The sequence below is a fragment of the Stigmatopora nigra genome, chromosome 2 (genome assembly GCF_051989575.1).
Source record: "Stigmatopora nigra isolate UIUO_SnigA chromosome 2, RoL_Snig_1.1, whole genome shotgun sequence".
In the NCBI taxonomy this organism is placed as follows: Eukaryota; Metazoa; Chordata; class Actinopteri; order Syngnathiformes; family Syngnathidae; genus Stigmatopora; species Stigmatopora nigra.
The window spans coordinates 11,279,464-11,302,152 of NC_135509.1; the positions used below are offsets into that span (position 1 = coordinate 11,279,464).

At 40.9% G+C, this 22,689-nt stretch overlaps 1 protein-coding gene and 1 long non-coding RNA gene across 2 annotated transcripts; one reads left to right on the forward strand and one right to left on the reverse strand.

The window, feature by feature from the left end:
• Positions 1 to 616: 616 nt before the first annotated feature.
• Positions 617 to 18,237, reverse strand: kcng4a (potassium voltage-gated channel, subfamily G, member 4a). The gene is made up of 4 exons (XM_077712121.1): positions 18,007 to 18,237; positions 15,081 to 15,743; positions 12,878 to 13,519; positions 617 to 2,230 (listed from the first exon to the last, which is right to left on the reverse strand). Exons 2-4 carry the CDS (start codon positions 15,186 to 15,188, stop codon positions 1,361 to 1,363), a joined length of 1,620 nt encoding a protein of 539 aa, XP_077568247.1. The 5' UTR covers positions 15,189 to 15,743; positions 18,007 to 18,237; the 3' UTR covers positions 617 to 1,360.
• A 2,800-nt stretch (positions 18,238 to 21,037) lies between these two features.
• On the forward strand, positions 21,038 to 22,689 carry LOC144185237 (uncharacterized). The gene is made up of 3 exons (XR_013324794.1): positions 21,038 to 21,174; positions 22,441 to 22,512; positions 22,595 to 22,689. It is a non-coding gene; the product is annotated as an uncharacterized LOC144185237 (long non-coding RNA).

Genomic DNA, 22,689 nt, shown 5'->3' on the forward strand with positions numbered 1-22,689 from the left:
TACCATATGGTACAAACAAACACAATCACTAGGAAGCTATGGAGTGAAAGAGAAAAATATAGGGAGTTGACTTTCTGGCAGTTTGGCGACAGGGCCCATAATCCTAACCGTAATCTAGATTATGTTCACATCTGGTATGTGGTTACTTATACGCTTCTCTTCTAAGAATTATGTGGATAGTCTATCCCAAACTTGGAAATGTTAAGGACTCGTGCCATATTATTGTGATCTACAGCCAAGAAATTGGCACAGACGTGGCATTCATTCATCTGTAGCCTAATTGTGCATGTGACTCTGAACAGATGTGGATTGTTTGTGGAATACTTATCTGTGAGGCTGGCAGGAGGAGATGCTTTTCTCTTCTTTCTTGAATGGTTCAGCAGCATGACTCTGCAAATCATTCATTTACACTTGACACATCAACTAACGCAGGAATTGGATTTGCTTTTGATTATTGCAGGAGCTTTTATTTGGAGCGTTTCAAAGTACATTTCATGGTTGTAAGCGCTCATTCTCTACCAGTCACTCACACACAAAAATCATGCCTTTTATTTGTTCCTTCCTTTCTCACTGTTTTGGTCTATTTTATGTAAAGGATGTTTGATTTATTTATACATATATTTGTATATATATATATGGTTCATCACACACGCAAGTCCCCATAATACAGTATTTTGTAAAACATACATGGATGGACATACATGCAGTAACCAAATTTCAGAAATGGACTAATGAGTGAACTTATTCTCACATTTTAGACAATTAACAGTTCATTCATGAGGCTGAGATTTAATTTTGCTTGATTGTTGGAGCAGATGGATGGTGTAGTGGTTCATTTGCCTGATTTTGGTGCAGGCTGTGTGGGATCGATTCCCGCTCAGTGGCAGTGTGATTGAGAGTGGGACTGCTTATGTCTGTGTGAGTGCCCTACGACTGACAAGCAACCAGTTTAGTGTATCGTCCACCTTTTGCCCAAAATTGGCTGGGATAGGCTCCAGTGTTGAAAATGAATGTTATTTGATACATTGACACTGTAGACTAGTAAGTACTACAATTCGAACAACTGCAAAGTATTTTCACAGTGGAAGAAACAAAAAGCAACTTTGGATTGATATTGCATGTTTATGGAAGCAAAATAATATATTTATATATATATAATATTTCAGCAAAGCCTTTTAATAAGACAACCTGTTGTGGAGGATTTAAAGGGTTTTTGTTCAGTGTCACTCTCAATATATTCTTGGCTCCCATATCATCAACATGAGGAGCACAATAGATGCAGCAGTTGAAAATATACATTGAAAGTCAGTCTTTTTCTTTCATATCATATCGAGATTGGAAGGTTTGGATTGACGTTAGTTTAGAAAGCTGATGCTGGGAGGCTGTGATTATTTGTGGTAGGATCATTTCCTTTCCTTACGAGAGCCAAAGACTCTCTCGAGTGCATGCTCTCTTTATCTAGATGGAACGCATCTCGTTCCACGTTCCCACATTCTCCCGCATCCCCCTGCCCGGCAGAGATGTCGGCGGCGGCCGCAGCGGCGGCAGCGGCACATTCCTCTTTGAACAAGCGATCGTGCTCCATCTTGAGCTCTTGGTAGGAGCGGGAGAACATGTGAAAGATGGATGTGGCGGGAAAGGCCATGATGAGGATCCCACTCAGGATGCTGCTCAGTGCCACTACCTGCCCGGGGATGGATCTGGGCACCATGTCCCCGTAGCCCACTGTCGTCATGGAGATTATAGCCCACCAGTAGGAGGCTGGGATGCTGCTGAAGTCGTGAGGGCCCGTAAGCTCGCTTTCCGCCAGGTGGACAAGCGGCGAGAAGAGGGTGACGGCCACACAGAGGAAGAGTAACAGCAGTCCGAACTCGCGAGTGCTGCGCCTCACCGTCAGCCCCAGCGTTTGTAGACCCAGAGAGTGGCGAGCCAGCCGCATCACGTAAAGAATCCTCAAGGCTCGAAGGATCCTCAGCACCAGACCCAGCTTGTCTAAGTAGCCTTTACCTCCTCCCGGCCGGTCGCCATCCAGGCTGGGGTCTTCCTCTTTTACCACCAAGGACACGTAGTAAGGCAAGATGGCCATGGCGTCGATGATGTTGAGCGGCCCGCGAAGGAACTGCAACTTGCTGCGAGCCTGAATGAAGCGCAGGATGAACTCTAGCGAGAACCAGGCCACACACACAGTCTCGATGATGAACATGTTGTGGCACTTGGAGGAGCATTCACCCTGGTGGAGGACATGAGATTCAATAAGAAACGTGAGATGACATCAATGCTCAGATCACAGCCATTTTGTGTTGTCTTTCAATAGGGAAAACCGTTAAATTCTAACTAAAGGCCTTAGTCAAGCCAAAAAGATTTTCAAACATCGAGACGCTAACATGTCTTCAGTTTTGAAGCAGCTCTGCTCAGTTGGTCAATGCAATGTAGATAAGTACAATTATTCCCAAACAAGGTACTTTTAATGCCATTAAGGCTATTTGATGTGAAATAAGAGTGAATGATAACTGTGGTTTACCGCTATCAATAACACACATCATTCAGTGCCGACCCTCCTAGAACAATTGGATAAGATGTCTTTCAATGAGAACGAATGAGTGCATTGTTCCAGAAATAAGCAGCTGACTCATCAACAGAATTTCACAGGTCCTCATTCATGTGAAACAGATAGTTACTACATTTTGTCATAGATTTCAGTTTACACTTTTTCACATTCCAAATCAAACGCTTAAAATTTAATAAAGGGAAGAAAATATTGGGGTTTAGTCCACTTATACAGAATTCTTTCCTTTTTTTGCTTTTGCTCTCCACATTCACAATGACACTCATATATTTCCATTACACTTTCCTCAGTCCGCATCCCCTTCCTCTCATCTTCCCGTTATTCATTCCTCCGGGTGCTCCTCCATCACCCTCTCCGGACTCCCACCCTCTCATTTGTCATTTGCGCCGGACATCCCCCACATGGTTCACCCTCTTCCTCCTTTAAATCCTTCATTCTTTTTTGTCCTTTGAGTAACAGACAAAACTTTGTGTCCCGTTTATTCTTTACTCATGCCCGCATCTAAATTTGACTAAAAGTGGTTGCGTACGTTGCTATCATGTTGTTGCATATAAGAGCCTTGACAGTTTTGGCAGCGCAAGAAACTGTCTATTAGCTACTTGGGGAACTGTCATCCTTCCATTCGGTTTTATGGGAATGTTCTGTTCCAGCTGGTAATAAGCACCATCAGCATCCTGCTTGGCCAAACCTTCTTTCAATCTTTGGCCTCATAAGGCCTAAAACATTGCTGGTAAAATAACTTTGGAAATTTGAAGTCATTTTCAGACTATAAGACGCTCCGTTTTTTCTTTCCATAGGGGACCTTGTGGCTTTTATAACAAAGTGGCTTATTTTTTGTCATATATGATGCTTTCATTCCACTATCTGATTCGGCTGAATGAGTGGAGCTGCACAACACACCTGTGGTGCATTAGGTGCGCCCTATGGTTTCTTACCAACATATGCGTGTGTGTCTTTTAGTACTTTTTAGCAAATTTTGTATCCTTAGTTTTCTTGGCGACTCGGCTGTTGCTATTTTCTTTGTAAATTTATTAACTGCATGGATATTGCAATACAGGCAGTGCTTTAGTTTTGTTGCCGACTCCGTCGTGATGCTTTTGTTGCACTTTGTTACACTCACGTTTTGGACATGCTCTCTTAGTTTAGGAAATTTTATTTTGCATTTGATTTCCTGCATTTGGGTTTTTATTGGATCCATTCTCAACTGCTCAGTCATAACATTTATGGATTTTTTTTTGGCGGACAAGTGAGCTATTTTCTTTTTAGACATTTCAGCTGCTACTAGCTGAGACAAAGCTTGCCAGCTGCTTCCTCAAACTTCAAATTTTTTTCTTTAAATTTGACAGATAAAAAGGCCTCCATAATGTACTACACTCCGATAGAGCTACACAAAAAATGATTTTAAAATAATGCAAATCCAATACACAAGAATATGCTTTTCAAAAGTGTATTCTTTTTCACATTTTTTTCTAAATTGTCTTCTGAATTAAAAAAATAATATTAAAAGTCTCGGTTCAAGCTATATTTAAGGATGAAAAACATCGTACTTTGAGAGCTACAATAATTCAAAACACTGAACGGTCATCAAAAAAAAATACTCATTTTGTGTATCAATAACAAATGATTTTGATTGCTCTGTTGATTGGCACATGACCAGACAGCCAATCAGAATTTGTTGCAGAAGAAAAATGTGTCGTATAACGAACAAATAAAATGATACATTTCCAACTGAGAGTAATGTGCTATAGCCAAGTAAAATGTAGTGTGTTCACCTGTCCTCCTCCTTAATCAAGGCAGCATTCCTCAAATTGACATCCCTTAAAGCACAGTTGGGAATTCAGGCCTGCCATTCCCACATCAATCTTCCCGACACTTTGTGCCCTCAACTCACGTGTCTTGTCTCCCACGTGCACTTTCTACTGCTCATTTATTTCCCCCTTCTTTGCTCGTTCCGTCTTGTGCACTGACATTAGTCCCATCAGGGCTTTGCGACGCCGTTCTCACCCTTGGTATGAAGGCCATTTGTAACTGCAAACGAATTTCGACTTCTGTCTTTTCAAACAGTCACAACGCCTAGCTGACCTTATCTTCTCTGCCTGACTCTCTCCGGAATGTTGTGTCAAACCATTTCAGCACAAACATAACACATAACTCAAACGAGTTTTTTCCGCTTTTCACTCAGAATTTTAAAATTCATTCATTGTCCGTACCGGGGGTGATGGAGCCTTTCCCAGGCAATTATGGCTACTACGCTGGGGACACCTTGGATTGATTGCCTGCGAATTGCAGGACTTCTAAAATGTCAATGTCATAATTACTACTCATTTGCAGTCTTTGACAGGGATAGATGGCAAATCCATTTCAGCTTTGCTGATTTTAAAAACTGAAAAATCCCCAGAAAAATACAAATAATAAAAAACATATATTTAATCTTAAAATTCCTTAAAAATGTGGGGAATAGTTTATTTTGTCTAGGTTGTAGTCCGCTTTTTGCCCATACTCATCTGAGATATACTCCAGCACCCTACGACCTAGACAACAATAACGGTGCTAAAAATGAATGAATGAATATTGACTTCCATTGATGACAATAGATGTCGATTTCACTTTTCTCCGGGGAGAGCTGGTACGGATCATTCACTGCCAGGATTGGACATTTTTTTAAAGTCAATGTCAATGCATATGCTTCGTCCTTGATTTTCTGCTGGCCTAAACCTTACAGGATAGGCTGAGCCTCATTTACAACTAAGAGGAAATTGTCGTTCGAACTCAGTTATCTTTCATTTAATTTTCGTAAAAGATCTGACAGGAAGGTTTTCCATTAACCAAGGAAACAAAATCGATACTGAGGCATTGGTACAATGTACAACAGACAAACGGAAGTAACCACATGTAATCTATCTTATAATTAACATTAATTAGTGCCAATGATCTACTAGGCAGCTGTCGTCAACACTTAAAAAGCGTTTAACGTCGGAAAACTGGGGATGAGGGACGTCACAACTTGGTCACAGTGAGCTGAAACCGAAAAACAGAACCTTAAGAGTCTATAAAGAACAAAATGCATACCTATAGCATATACTTCCCTCGAAATATACTATAAAGCCAAAAAATGACATTAGAGTCGCAAAAGTTGATTACAATCGGAACAGTGTCATGTGGCAGCTGTCTCTTTTTACTGATTTGCAAATGTAATTGGATGAAACATCAGGCAGTTGGGAAAATAGGATGATTTTCACTGCTTTACTTTGATGTGGGTGTTGGTGCATAATGGTAGTACAGATGGCCAGGGAGCTCGAAATGATGACATATACTATATTGCTCTTATATAAACATCTGTCTTTCAGTAACACTACAGTCTAATCAAACTTAGTCAAGTAATTAATGGAAGAGACTGATTTGTTCTGGATTTTGAATGCATAGATGCAGTCATATTTATAAAAACTGCAGGACGTCTTGTCTTATTCTACGGCAGTGTTTTTTTTTTAACCGTGGTCCGATCGAGGTTCGGTGGAGCTCCTGCCACAGAGGTCAAGAGACATCGACTCATCATGTCTATTCACGATAACAAGCCATCACTAGCTGTGGACGGTCACGTGAAATTGCTTGGCCAATCAGTGCTGTGAGGAATTTTTATATCTTGAATTGAAAAATATCCTCTATAATTTTACACTAAAGTAGGGTGATGTGCATATGAAAACTGGTGGGGTTTGGTGAAAGCGCATATGAAACTGGTGGGGTTTGATAGCTCCAACAAGGTTAAGTACCACTGTTCTACGGTAAATTTTGCGTAGTCGTCTATTGGGAACCATCATTTGTCAGTTTATTTGGACGTATGTGCTTTGTCAGAGATACCCATACAAGTTTAAAGTGGAAATCTGTCTCTTTATGATACACAGAAGCTTCTCTTACTTTGAATTATCCTCAGATATGACAACCCCTCGGCTACGTGCTCTAATTTGTGTTGAGCACATTGACATCACATTTGATCTTTAACTTCTTGTAGGAAACCTGCCTGTATTATCTATTATCACACTCTCTCCAGTCTAGCCAGAAAAGGTGATGAATCATGACTCTGTAATTCCACTGTGTTCAAAGGTTGGGGGCAGAAATGAGAACAAAATATTTAGGCCATCAATCAGCTTTACCTTGCGGCGGACCTTGACCACAGTTGACTGAACCTGCTGCTGTAAGCTGCTACACAGACCTTGTGCTTACATCAAAGTCAGATGAACTGGGAAAAAAAGAAACCCAGTAGAAGAGGCAACCTGTCTGTGTCATGGGTTATTAAAGGAATCGTATTATGTGACATCTCCCTCCGTTACCTGCAGACTGTTCTCTTGGAACTTGATATTTGCGACTACTCTGAATATGCAGTAGAAGGGCATGCGCCTTCATCTATGGCCTTCACCCTTCTGTTTTCTCTTTCTGATTAGTGTCAGGATTCAGCTGGAACATATCCCAGCTGACCTTAGGCGTAAGGTGGGGTATGTCAATTGAGGACGATGCTCTTCAGATAACCATTCACTCACATTCCCAATTGCGAGTTTTGATCTGCCCTCCATGCTTACATAAAGCATACAATAGCAGACAACATTAAAACTCCATTTATGAACCCTTCAATACTTCAAACATCAAATTTTATTAGGCAGATGTGTTTACTCAACAACTAATTTGCCTGATTTGCTTATGCTGAATTGCTTAAAACATTCTCTAACTCAACTGTGATAAGATCTTAATTTCACACTTGGGAAATTGCACTTTTTAAAGCGTGCTTTGGCAACCTTATGAAACAAATTAATGTGACTGGACTTCCTAATAAACAGATTGGATCAAAAGTCAATGGATGTACATGTGAAAGTGAAACAGTAACTTTTTCTTAAAAACGCCCAACTGATGTTAATTTTACTTACAGCAGGCACTGTACTCACAATATAAAGAGGAATACACCATAGAGCAACGTTTATAGGGCGTTTGTAGCATCACGGTATTTAAAGCAATGAAACATAGTAAACACGCGGGGGTCCAATCAACTTTCACGTTTTTAGTAAATAGCGGATCAACCCCTAATCCTCTATAATTAGGTAATTAAAGTAATAACAAGTACTAGCCTACAAAACATTCACAGGTAGGCCCACAAAAAATGCACTCCCAGTATGACTCAGACAGTACCGCTAGTATGTTAGAAAGTGTAATTTACAGTGTACAGTAGGTCAAAAACATTTGTTTAGTCCATCAATTATACTTGAAAGGAGTGTATGGGAGGTTTATACATTGGCAGAGGGAATAATAATGGTGTGGGAAGTTTTAAAAAATCTGAAATGTTATATATATTACCACATATGGTTCCTACTTAGCAGGAATTCACTTAATTCGGGTGTTTATGGAATGAAGTATCCACGAAAATCGAGGGAATACTGTACTAGATATGTAATTAAAGCAGGTGAGGCATTTCAAAATCAGCAATCGGCTGATGAATTGTGATCAGTGTATTCCCAGTTTAGAGGATAATGTTACTTCTATATTTTCGTTAAATTCATAGTATACCAGAAAATAGTTATCAAGCACTAATCACCGACTATGGCTGCCCTCACACAGTGTCCAACACCACAATCTAGGAATCTCCACTACGTTATTTTATACTCGTACTATGTTAGCTGTCCAATCCTATTCTGGCACATAGAAGGTAAACACCTCGTGCTTTGCTGTTCTCTCCTATAATCCCACTTGGCAGCCAAGCAGCATCGGATGGAAGGAATATAGCTCCTAACCAGCTATAATAGCCATGAAATCTGCCGCACACCGATACTGTCAAACAGACTTCTATGCGTCCTCAAACACAGAGAGAATGTTCACCTGATATGCCTATGCAATGTTAGATCTCCGAATAATTGCTTTCATCCATTCAGATCAAATCATAAAAAATGGATGTGGTAGATTATTCAATTTTTTTTTAAAGACATCAAATAGTGGCACAAATCCACACACACAAACAAAAGCCAACTTTGATTTGATAAAAAAGCAATCTGTAGCTGGAGGAAGGTCAGGATGCTTTGACTGTAAATGACTGCGACTGCTCATGCCTCAGCGACACCACGTCGTCGCTTTTTCATCCATCTGTCTTTTCTTCAAGCTGCCACAACGTGCTTAACATTACATCTCCTCTTCTCCCCCTTGCAGTCTTCTCACGTCGGTTTTAGCCTGAACAATCAAAGTGCAACCCTTTACTTATCAGTCTAATGCAGAAATTACGAGCAGGGAAACATAAACACGTGGCACGTGAAGGTTGTCTGATTGCTTTGTCATTTTGGACACGGACTGCTGAGGTATTACTTCTTTGCGATAAACATCATCACACTAAACTTTCTTTTCACCTTGGCAGTAAAATATGTAAAAGAAACTTTATGGTATGTGTGCCTCTATTGGTATTAAAATGCTAAACAATTGGCTGCCACTGACGGCAATAGACGACCAATATGTTTTTGATCATTTCTCCAAGTACAAATGAATTGGATGACTATTGCAATCAATGTGAGTTCGACAATCTAATTTTTAGAACTTCCCCGAGTCAGGAGACGAATTACAATGAAAATAACGATTTGCATTTGGTTCAAGAGTAAAATCCTCTATTTTTTTCTCCTGTTCACTTCTTCAATGATGCCTCTAACTTCCTTAAGGTCCTCTTCTAATCCATCATTTGAAGAACTAATTAACACTATATGGACGGGAGTCTTAATGATTTAACACATCAATAAGGCTTTTTGGGTGTACGTATTAGTCCCTCTAAAATCCTAATTGGCCAGCAAACCAAGACCGACCTCACCATTGCTTCTATACATTAAATGACACCAAGAACTGCTCTCTCCCTCTTGAGTTTCAGCTTTTATCATCCTTTAGTTCCTTGGCTCTCTACATATTTGAGATTGATGCTGGGAGCATAATTACTGCAAGGCAAATCCCACTTCACTTTACAGTATTAAGGCCATAAATGGCCACTTCCAATTACTCCGCAAGGCCAGAATATAAACGATTTACAAAACAAGAACAAATTTGATTAGGCTGTTTTAACGCGTTTGGGTGAGAATATTATAGACGTTAATTTTATGTCAAACAACTGCAAACATGAGTGCAAGTGCAGCCGTATCTCAGCTAAAATGTCATATCAATGTCATATGTCAATGCAAAATGGTCACATGTGATGCGTGCAGTGAACACATTGCACGCCCTTTTTGTAAAATTGTTTGGCTTCCAAAGGACTACTTAAATTTACTTTTGTTTCTAAAGCATTTTGAAATCATTAACTTGGCCAAGAAATCTTGGGATGAGTGAGATTTTCTGATTTTATGCTGTAATTGAGGGAAGCTATCCGTCAAGTCTTACGTATAGGGGCTCCTCAAAGACCCATTTTAAGTCTTATTTTTATTTTGAACATATTAACAGTCTAAACATGGTTAATACCAATACTTCAATTTACCTGTACATTAATGAATGAATAAAATGACTACTATAAATACTCTCAAAAACATGTACAGTAAATATGGAACTTGACTGGGTTATATAGCAATATGTTGTTTTTTAATCAGGGCGTCATTGGAAAAGACATCTTGCACCAAAATAAGCTAAATGAACTGTCTGAAATTTTACAGCAAGAGATTACTGGGGTCAGTGCTGGGTTAGAGCCAAACAGTCAGAGTATAAATGTATCTAATTAATATTAGTCGCACGCATCCAAAGATGCTGTTCTCCTCAAAGACTTTGGATTTTAACTCATTCAGTGCCAGACCTCCCCATTCCCAATAGAATAGACTTATGTCCCCATAATGAATTGAATTTAAGAACTCAGTCAGATGGCTGAACAACACATGCTGAGGATGAGATTAATAATGTGTTGGCAACATATTTTTCCAATGATTTGTGACAATGAGCGCAAGATGTAGCCGGCTTCACTTCATAAATTAAATGATCATCCACATTAGACATATCCTGACACATTCATCAGTTAAAAAGGAACACGCCAGAAGCCAATCACGTCTTGGTTTTCCAATAGGCAATGAACCAAGGAGAAATAAGAATAAAATGATGCTAGAGTGTTTCAAGCGTGATACAGATTTTGCTGTCAGTACATTGACCTTCATCCCAAAAGAACAGTTTGAGTGAGAATGTTTGAATGGGCATTTTCAAACTTTCATTTCTGGTTGTATTTCCCTACAGACCGAATGATTATGAAGTGTACTGAATGTACATCTGTTGGGAGACTTGTTTCATTCTGATGCCGAGTAACCTTCAGGTAGAAAATTGCTGGTGCAGAAAGTGAACTAGCTTTTGGCTACAACTGCCCTTTTTTCCCTTTTCTATCACATAAATACAATTTCTGCGTTCCATTGTGGTCCCATGGAGGAAAATTCCGGTTCAATGGGCAACACGTCTCTTTTCGGTTTCAATTTTTGTTAAAAATCATCTAATTATTATGCAAAGCAACTCCTTTCCTAACCCCGATTACTCATTGCAGTGCTTCGAGTTTCAGAAAGCTATCAAATTTTCATAAATATATTGTCATCAGGGATGCATTTAGCTTCCCTCCAGAATTTTGGCAACTGTGCTTAATAATTAAAAGAAGAACAACAAAGATATTTAATGTTAAAAGCCCTGCTGAGATCGGCGGTGTACCAAAGGGCTTAAGTAAGCAGCCGATACCAGAGTTCATGAAGTGATGGACATAAGCATATGGCTTTAAAGCAGTGGTCCCCAAACTATTCCAGAAAGGGCCGTAGTGGGTGCGACTTTTCATTCCAACCTGTAAGAGGAAACCTTTCCACCAATCTGGTATCCTAGAAGTGCAATTAGTGGATTGCAGTCAGATTTAAAGGAACAGAAAGAAGGGTAAAGAGTTCACTTCTATTATGCAGTCTTACTTAAGCTCTTTATATATAGTTCATATAGATAGATCTCTGTTCATTCTTGAAAGCATGTAGCCATATGAATCTTCTTACTTTCTCCCTTCCTTTGCAGTCCTATAGACAAACGGAATAGAGAAGGTGAATGATGAGAATATTTTGGCCGCTCTCCAGCAGGGGAAAGCGCCAAAATGGCCCGTTTGAATTAAAGATGATAAGAACCTCACTGCTACTACCTGGGTTGACTCGGACATCGAGTTCAATGGCTGAATAGAACAGCACTGCGTGAATAAGGGAAAGACATGAAAGCGGGTACATTTGTGGAGGTACAATTGTCGTATAAAAGTCAAAGTACAGCTCTTTTGCAATTTCCTAACTATCGGAAATCCAGAATCTACTGTCTCTATAATGAATTCAGACATTCATAAAGTTGTGTCAATCATTTCCTAGTTGATAACCTGGCTTGATTTGGGTGCCCCACTGCCGAAGTCACTTGAGACTGCCATAAACACAAACCCACATTCCCCTCAACGGATTTAAATGAAATAAAACAACTGATTCATTCTTAGGAATGCTTTCTGGTTTACCCAAACATATTCCAGCACAAAGCATCACTCAGCAATTTTGTTGTCCTCTTTGCAAATTTACTCCGATTCATTACATCACACCGACAAGATCATGCAAAGGTTCTTTTCATCCCAGCAATCAGATTTATGAAATCGTTCCAGTCTTTGTCTGAGCTTTTTAATCTCCTTGCCGATCAGCCACTGAGCTCCTCCTGAGAGCGCACTCCAAATTCAGATTTTCAGTCTTTGGGAGAATGACATCCTCCTCCAGAAATTCTCCTGCAACTCATTCTGTTACATTTTGCTCTTTATGGTTACCGAGGCTACTCGTACCAAAACCGAGGCTATCCACAACTTGTGTTTTGCTCAGAGACACATTTGGACAATTGTGTATTTGATTAATCATTTCTATGGAGACGTTTATTGCGAATCAAAACTGTTTTAGTTGGATTATTGAGATTTATCATACACTATTGTGACAATAATACATCCAGACGAAAGGAATATGAGGCTTAATTCATCCAGAAATGCACATTTAATCTACTTATTTGCACTAGTGTTTATTACTCCCTTTTTTTTTTACTTGAATTGTTGGTTTATCTCGTGCACATTTATATGCGTGCTTGTTCCGTGTGGGAGCGATGCAGTAAAGCCATTTCATTATTTCTCCAGTGTTTCCTGACAGAAACTGGACAGGCCTCAGTGAGCGTGAGGCCTTGTTATCCAGCTCACAGAATATTCACGGCCAGCCCTGGCACACACAAAAGCGCATGTACAAACACGCATCCTCTCTTTTTTCGCTTTACGTTTGGGGACATTTTTTTTAGCACTGGAATGTGTGAAAAACTCACCCTCTCTTCTTCTTCTCTGAGATCGGGCATGGTGCTGATACACAAGCTGACCACAGTCACCGCCACCATGATAACCGACAGGCATGCGAAGATCTTTCCCGGCAGGCCCGATTGAGGGTTCTCCACCATGTCTCGAAGCCAGTTCATAACTTTTCGGTACGCGGTCTCTTCGACGGGAACACGCTGCATGGCGTTCCGCTGCCGGCGTTCCTCCTCCTGGCGTTCCTGCTCGTGCAGCTCTTCTATCCTCGTGTACATCTTGCGCTTGCAGCAGCGCTCCATATACGCCATCTCCACACCCCAGTAGGCCAGCTCGTCGTGCAGCGAGAGGATGCACATCTCCCGCAACAGGCGGAGTTTACCCGCCGCCAGGAAGTTGAGGATGACCCTGAAGGCGGACGGCGAGCGATCAAAGAAGAATTCCTTCCGTGCTTCATCGTAGTCGTCGCAGACGCTCGCAATGTCCTCGGGCGACGTACAGCCGCATAGGCGGCCTAGTCGAGTCAGGGGGAACTGCTGGAGCGTAGTCCAAGGGAAGGTGTAGCGGTTCCCCCCGACGTTGATCACTGCCAACAAGCCGTGGTCCACGGAGACCAGGTCCTCTGTCTGACGGATGAACTGAGCCCTTTGGTAATAAACGCCCTGTCGGAAAGAACAACTTGAGCAATGGACAACCCAAAACATGTTCGCGAAGAGGCAATGGCTCAAGGCCGCAATCTGAAATTTTACTTTAGTTAAAAATGAAACTTGCCCTTGGAACTTTGGATGATATCCCTTTAGTTACAGTTGCAAAAACTGGTCAGAAAGTTTAGCTTAATTCTATATCCTTGTGGATTTTGGAGTGTATCTTTATCAAAATCTTATCGTAAAACTTGGCCTAAGTAATCAAACAGACATATCCAAACTCTTTTCTCACATTTCCATTGAATCATGATAGCCACCTGACTGCGTCATGGTTCATTCGCCTGACTTCAGTGCGAGCAAGCGTGTGATCGATTCCCGCTCGGTGGATATGTGAATGGCTGTCTCTCTTCATATGATTGAATGTTCAAATAGTCCAGTTGTTCACAAGAATCCCTAAATCAGAGTCCGATATTTATGTAATGATCCCAAGACCGCCGAATCGTCTTGCGCTTAGTCAATTTAGCCGTCGAATACCTTCCTAACAACCGTACCGCGTGCATCAAACGATGAAGGTCGCCAGAGGCTCTGACGCCAGCCTGGCCTGTCATGCACCATCGGCTTCGGTGAGCGCTTGAAGACACTTTTGGAAACACCTTTCCGTTATCTGCACCATTGGTGATAGCACTCCATCACTGTCAAACCCATCTGTGACTCACTCTAGCGATTTTCTGTCCTGGTAGCCAACCCCCTTCATTGAGGGGCCTAACTTTCAGATTGGAGATACAACATAATAACAGGACACGAGCAAACCGCGGATATGATATGGCACCTGATTGATGACATCAGTTGTCACCCTTTAGTGTTAAACAATGGCACCATCGATTAGCTTTACTGTAAATTTTAAAGGGATGGTGGATGTGCCTCCACAAGGCTCCTCCTGCACATACCAGATAAAGTCAGTAGAAAAAGAAGATATTATGACATATATCAAAATATTTATGAGAAGCACAGTGCATCCGGCTACTATTTGGCTAGAAGCTGTGAATTCCAGATCATTCTTGTTAGAATGAAGTTATTCACAACAGTATATGATTTAGAAGTCACCAAAAGTAATACCTCACCCAAAGACAGATACAATTGCTACTCATGGCATAAAAAGAATATGAATTAGTATTCCACATGTATCCATTGTTTCTAGAAAATGTTTTTTTTTATACCCTATTTCCTGCAGCCCGTTGGCATTTTCCCTCATCAATTTAATTGGTTATGTTTGCTCCTTTCTTTACAGGCGTGGCTTATGCTACTTAGCAGTAGTTTGCAGACATTTTACTAGAAGAACAGAGTCATTTCCTGTTCCCTCCCAGTCAAAATGATTTCAAGAGGCAAGACTTATATGATTATAGCCAGAGTTCAAATGGATTTGAAGTCTACTGCTGTCACTAGCAGTAAATTAGTCACATAAGAATTACTTTAGTTATTAGTCTTTATTTTCTGGGTTGCCAACTTTGATCATTCCTGCTTAGCAATATTTGATATTTTGTGATAAACATTTTATTTGTTTGTTTGTGTGTTGGCATACCTTAACGGTCTCAGTCTCGGGAATCTCGGTGAAGATGCGGTCCAGACTGCTATCGTCACTGACGGACAGATTGCTGAAGTCATGGTTAGTGTTGCTGATGATGGGCATGGCAGCATCTGGAGCGTACGCACTTTAGATGAAGTGAATAATTGGACCAGGCTTTTTGTTGTTGTTGTTGTTGCCAGGTTTCTATTTGCTGGGGAGGCACGGCAGTGCTGGCCGTCGGTCCATTGTCTAGGTTGGAGGTAAACAAGTCGAGCAAAAGCCCGCTTCTAGATCCTCAAGGTCACTTTGACCTTAGAGTTCACTGCAACATGGAGTCTGGATTTCAGTGTGACACGGTAGATGTCCTTCGGCTCTGAACTAATAAAGCGAAAGTCCAAAATTGGAGGAGGGAGCATTTCGGGAAGCCTGGTGTTACATTTGAATGACTTTTGATGTCGTTACGAGAGGGAAAATGGACTTGCCTGCTTTAATAGCAGCTAGTGGCAAATCAGGCCTAATCTTTAAGTGAAGGAAGAGTGCCTTTGGACGGCTCGCTGGGTGGTGACTGTGGCGAATGAGACGAATACGTCAAGCAGCCAAACGTGATGCGGACGTGTTCGGGGAAGGCTTTGGGTCATTGGAGGCTGAGGCAGGATTATCGATGGCCGGTGTGGGCATCTATAACAAAAACCAATAAAAATACACGATTGATGTTAAATAACATTGGGTAAAACATTCGTTTTGGTGAAAAAGAATAGATTCTTGAATTCCACAGCGATACATTAATAGAATAGTGATGTTGTAATTGAATTGACTGCCTTATCCATCAAGTGCCAAACAAAGGAACTGAAAAAGGTTTGCAACGTTCTGCTTACATCAGCGAACTGTTTAGATTATTACCAAGTTGTGATGTCATAACGAGGACACTTTACTTTGACCCGGGAGGCTCACAGTTCATTAGGAACGTCGTCATTGGCATTGAGACATTGAGTTAGATCAACCAATTAGACCACCTTCCTAAAATGAATGAAACTTGTCAGCTTGATTAATATAGGACTCACGCCATAGCAAAAAAGAAAGGACATTCATCTTGCTGGTTTTCTCATAATGGGCGCTATTTAAAAACTAAAGAACAGGAGGAAAAGAGAACATTCAGGTTTAATGGTGTCATTCGCACCCAGAGTGAATGCAGTGGAGTCTCCAAATGTGTTTCTTGGCAGTATGATTGCTCTGAAACTTATTGGCACACATGGTGATTGCAGTCGCCCAGAATGGCTCGCCCTGTATCAAGGCCCTAATAGTTATCAACTCAGATTTCTCATTATTGTTTTCAGCGTCTCCGTATCTCAAGGCAAAGCCAAGCGGACATTCAAAAGGGCTGGTTTTAAAGTATTTTGTCATTGCTATCATTTAACAGGAAAGTTTGCAATTCCTACATCTATACTATGACTATGGGAGTACAATCTGATGTATACTCTACCATACTATTACCATTGTATGTTTGCCTATGCCTACAGGGATTGCATAATCAGAGCAGAAAAGGTCGATGAACCCAGTGAGACACTCGCATTTGGGCAAAAGAAATAAATCACATCTGCCACAATGTCGCCGTTTTAATGGGACCGCATGCAGAGCAAAAAGTGTGAACGGCTACTTGGAAATCAGTTGGCATTCTCAGTAGATATGCTAGGGGTTTCCTTGAGGGAGGTTAATTGATAGTGCTGGTTTTGGCACCGGTAGCTAAGCTTGTTCCTTGTCAATCTTTAATCCAAATTTAGACAAAGTGCGTACGATTCTCAATGAATGGAAAAACCTCGTGGGAATCAAGATGAAGACCAAAAGGCACATATTGATCAATAAGGTGGACATCCAACTATAATCACTGAGCTGTGACAGTCAAGTAAAATCTAAAAATACTGTCACTAGATCTTCAAGACATATAGTGTAGTCCAAATTTAAAGGATTAGTCCAAAGAGTTGATTTTCTTTTGTGCCTTTCGTCTGTTTAATTCACCATAAAAGGCAAAAGTTCTTTCATATAACATAGCTTTTCTGTATTTTAAGGGGTATGCTTAGGTCTTATTGGTCACTGATCAATCACAGGGCCAACAGAGGCATTCAACTAATTAAGCTTTACATTCAAACTTAGTAGCAAATGAAGCCAGGCTGCCTAAATGGAATGTGTTAAAAAACTTAATGAAGTCTGGCAATTGGAAATTTGGAAGACACTCATCCGCATCTAATATGAGATAAATCAGCATTTGTTTATATTCATTCATTTTCTGAACCGCTTATCCTCACAAGAATCGCAGGGGTGCTTTAGCCTATGTATCTACCGGCAGAGGACACCTTGAGTCAGTGGGCAGCCAATCGCTGGGCACAAGGAGACAAAGGACAACCATTCACGCTCAAACTCACATCCATGGGCAATATAGTATCCAACTAGACTACCATGCATGTTTTTTAGGATGTGGGGTGAAACTGGAGCACCAAGAGAAAACCCACACAAGCCCAGGGAGAACATGCAAAGTGAGGACTGACCAGGAATTGAGCCCTTGACCCCAGAACTGTTAGGCCAACACGCTAACCACTATTTTAAATTGTGAAAAACAAATACATCAGCTCATTCTCTCTGCATAATCAACAGCCTTTCTAAATGTTACGTCAATCATTGCATATATAGAATAAAATGCATAAAATAAATTAAATAAAAGATACCAATGGAGCCCAATAACAGTATATGGCATTCTATTATACTTCATGTCACTTGCAAGTAACCTGCAATTGACTGCCCAACGATTCCGGGTGTCCCCTACCTGGTGCCCCATAGTTAACTGAGATAGGCTCCAGCACCCCCTGCGACCCTTACGAGGACAAGCGGTCCAAAAAAAACCAGAATGAATGTCACTTGTAAGTTGCACTATAGCAGCATCCTAACTTACCATCCCAGGCTGTGAACTCCGCTCCAGGATGCAAATCCGCTCGTTTGTCCGCGCGGTCCCCGTGGTCGCTCAACACCCACAACGAGAAAAGCGTCCGACCGGCCGCTTCGGGGTCCCGCTCGGTGGTCCACCTGTACGGTACCGCTGCATGGCGGCAGGATGCGCCTGCAAGCTCACCGCGTCCCGGTACAGATCGCTTTGTGGTACTGCGGGAGGAGGAAGAGGAGGAGGAGGAGGAGGGATGGGAGGAGGAAGAGGAGGAGGCACAAGTTGAAGTTTGCCGAAAGCGCTTCTCAACCGCTACTAAGTACAAGCTTAAAGAGAAAGACTACATCTAGTAGAAATGACCTTCACGTAAAAAAAAATGGTTGCTGGTGAAATTGAAATATGCTAATGTGGAATTTCTTGCGCTTTAAACACAGAAAAAAAAGATACACTGCAAAGGGATGACATTTTGAGAGGAATTTGACGTCAAATTCTCCTTTGTACCGGTGTTCTGTTATGTTTTAAAAACTGTCAGATAGTAGATCGTAACCTAGTTTTTTTTATATTTGTCCGCGAGGCAATTTAATTTAGTTATATTTATAGATTTATGGGTTTCTTCACTATCAGACATCAGAAAAAAAGCAATTCAGTCAAATTCCTACTACTGGGTGGCATATGATAAAGGTATTGTCTTTCCATTAGTTGAACCTAAATGGAACATACATTTATTTATGGCTGTGCTTATATAGCATCCCTTTCTGGGAAAGAGGATAACATGTCTTTGTTCTCCATGAATAATGATAACTTCTGAATAGATTTCCACAGTAACGACTATGGGTGGTCCGGTGGTGCTAGTGGTTAGCATGTTGGCCTCAGAGCTCTGGGGTCCTGAGTTCAAATCCAGGTCATGTCCACCTGTGTGGAGTTTGCATGTTCTCCTGTGTGGGTTTCCTTTGGGTAATCTGGTTTCCTCACACATTACAAACACATGCATGGTGGGCTTTTTGGATGCTCCCCTTCCTTATGAGACCAAGTGTGCTTGATTCGTAATTATCCATTGTGTGTCTATTTATATGTTGCGTCCTGGTATGTCACGCTGTTGGATTATTGCTTGTGTTGGGTCATTTCGTCTCCCTGTCAGTGTGCGTACGTTCTATCCGCGTTAGGTTTGTTTCTTTATTGACGTTAGTAGGACTTCTCTGTTAATTCTTACTTCTACTGGTCTTAGGTCGACCAACATATTGGAAATATAATTCACGACGCAAAACGTCCAATCCATTTAGACTGGATGTGGCAAATAAAGATCATTCATTCGCCCCTTGCAGTCAAAATGGATTGGACATCTTGTGCCATGAATTGGGCCAAACGTGGCCCCCTGCCCGCAAGTTTGACACTCGTGACGTATACAATCGCTTGGCAGTTTGACCTGACACATTCACTTGTCCTTGAGAGGCTCCTCGTTTCCTCGCCAGCGCCTGTGGGGACAACTCAAACAAGTGTTGTGCGGGGCCGTATGGATTCCGATGGGGCGAACAGCACATTAGCAGAAGTAGAAACAGATAGTGAGCATGTGTGTGTGTGGATAGCTATGTTGAACTTATTGAATCCCTTCATCATTATTCATGAACGTACAGTGCTGCATCTGCCTCCGGCTGCCTTGTGTGTGTAACATGAGACTGAGCACACATGATAGGCTATTAGTTTTCAGACTGCATTATTCTTTCTCCCTCTCTTTTAGGTGGAGATGATACTATACTTCTTATTTTTTTGTTTTTCTAACATGCCAGATTCTTCTTTTTTTGATATAGGGAGGTCCTGAAACGGTTTTTACTCGTGCAACCCCCTCCGCCGTGCACTGTTTTCCACCTAAATCGTTTTCTTATTAATCTCTTGACCCGCACGGTGTGACAAACACACGCACACACGCACACAAACACGGCGGCAAACAAAAGATAACTGCAGCCCGGTCGGCACAAACAGACCTCACTCTGGTGGATTAAGGGTTTAATCCCTCAATGGCAAGGGGGGTTGAGATTAAATCGTGGGGGCGAGCCTGCTGGGGTCTGTGGTGCTGTAAGGTGCATGCAGAAGAGGTGAAATGAGTCACAGCTATTAAAAAAAGACACACAAAAATGACACTGTCAAAATGCTGCTCAGGTGTGCAGTTGAGGGTCTTCCTCAGCCAACTTTTAACCTCCTGTAATTGATGTTTTGTCTCTCAGTTTCCCTCACCCCCTCTTAAAATTCTTCTATTTTATACATTTGGATCAGGTTTTTTTCTCTGTCGAACAACAGGGCAAAAAGAAAACATTAACCCTCACCACCCAGGATGAAACTGAAAACTGGTGCTGCATTAGGAGAAAGGGACTCAGTACATGTGGAGGAAAGAGGGGGAATCACACAATATTTTACAACAGATTTGGGGGATAATTGTTTAGCGTTCTGTTCAAGAATGAACATTTCCTAAATAGCAGTGGTGGGACGTTAGAGCCTGCAAGGTCTTCTCTGCTGGCCTAAAAAAATAATTAAGTTAATTATATTTTGGCCATGACTACTTATTAAATCATTCCAAATTGTCTGTCAGATTCCTTTCATTGCTTTTCCCCAAGTTGCGCTGCTTCCAGATGTGTTTTCATATTTAAGTATTTAATCAATCACATTTCAGTCATCATCAGTTCTGCAGGCCCTGCGTCATAAAATGGGCGTGGATAAAACTGTTGCTTTAACCAATCAGATTTCAATCAGGCGTATGCACACGTCATCAATTTTCCAAATTGTGATTGGCTAGTGTGGACTAGAGCTGTTTCATTTTTTAGTTTTCATAAATATTGGCGATTTTTTTTTATTTTTATTTTCCCCAGTACAAAAGTCGGTGTACGGCGTACATGATTTGAAATGGTAAAAATGTATATAATACGTATAAAACGTACAAGTTGACAGGTAAGCTGTTTTATAGCATCAAGACCACACAACTCATGACTATTCTTCGTCATCTTCTAAACATAGACGGGTTGGGAGGACAAACCACCTCTTAGGAGCGCGGTAAGCAACTCACCATCTTTTCCTCTTTTAATGTGACGGGACAATATGGGCGTGGTTACGCCTATTGTCGACGGCGAAGGAGTTAATTAGGTGCATGCGCAGTAACCCTTCCCTTTACAACGCTTTTCCCACGCCAACGAGGTAAGGACTCCAGCAATTCACTAGCCTAAATTTGTTTTTATCACGCGATCGGGAGATTTTTCAGCAATTCTTTGAGCCCAAAACGCCAACAAATCTCTTAGTTTAATGCCAGGTTTAACACACCGTCGATAATTTAAGTATGGGCTTCTTTTCTCGACCGGCTTTGTGCCACATGTTACTTACTAGTCAGCATTAGTGTTAGCGTCACGATTTGATTTAAAAAGCATGTTCTCCGTTTTCTTTCCATTATTGAGTCGTGTAGCAAGACTTTAAATTTAATCAAACAACGCAAGATATCAACCAACAGTTTCCTGGGTAAGTGTTCACTCTAGAATGACATCCAGGGGCACGACTTAGTTACTGTTGTTTTGTATGTAATCGTTTTCATTCGCTGTGCTAAGCACCCGTTCGCGATTTGTAATTGTTCTGTTTTTACCAAAAAAAAAATCACGTATACAATATTTAAGCCAAGTTTCTTCTCGCTCACTGGTGTCAAAGTAGCGGCCCGGGGGCCAAATCTGCCCCACCGTGTCATTTTGTGCGGCCTGACAAAGTAAATCATGTGCTGACTTTCTGTTAGGATCAAATTTAAATGAAGACTATATATTATATGACCTCATCTCCCCCTTTTTAAAAATAAATAATTGTATTTTATTAATCAATTTTTCACTTGTGTTTTTAAGTTTAAAAAAGCATATTGTAAAATTTAAAAAATGTTTCCACGCGAATATTGAACATTTTCCCCAAAATATTTGGTTTCCTTTTGAAATGAAAAACAAATTATTACAAGATATTTTCCCTCATGAAGAAAAAAAAGCTCAAACATTTGTTTTAGATCTACAAAAAAAATGAAAATTTGATGCAGTTTTTTTAATCCAATTTAAATGGAAAAAATATCTAAATATTTAAAAAATAGTACAGCTATCAATCATGAAATCAAGTTGACTTTATCGCGGCCTGCGAACCTACTCGAGTTTGACACCCTTGTCCTAGCTTTTAACCCCAGTCTGTATATATTTACTCGCCTTGTCTGGAAAAAGGGAAATAGCACTCGCTAACTTATTTTCATCGTTTATTAAAATTCTTGTAAGATTTCTCGATGCTGTAATTGGTTGGCAACCCCAAATGCCTTGGTTAAATCAAATTTTCACTGTTTAGCATCAATATAAAAACTACTTCCCATTTAAAAAAACCTACCTGTTGAATCTCCAGGCTGTATATATGCTAACTTGTGCTTTTTTGTGTGTGCAATTTTTCTCTGTTTAGCACCAAGATGCAGCTTTCTGTGTGCCTAGATCACTCTTGAGGTTACAGAAGGGGGGACTGGGACTGATCAAGGTAAAACTTACCCCCACCAAAAAAAGTTGAATCTCCAGTCTCGATATATTCTAACTTTTGCTATTTTTCTTGCACGCAACAGGCCTGAGGTATCTTGGATGCCCACTTGAAGATGTCTCTCTTGCATCATATGGTGTCTCTGTATTTCTGAAAATTCAATAAAAGCCTAAATCATGA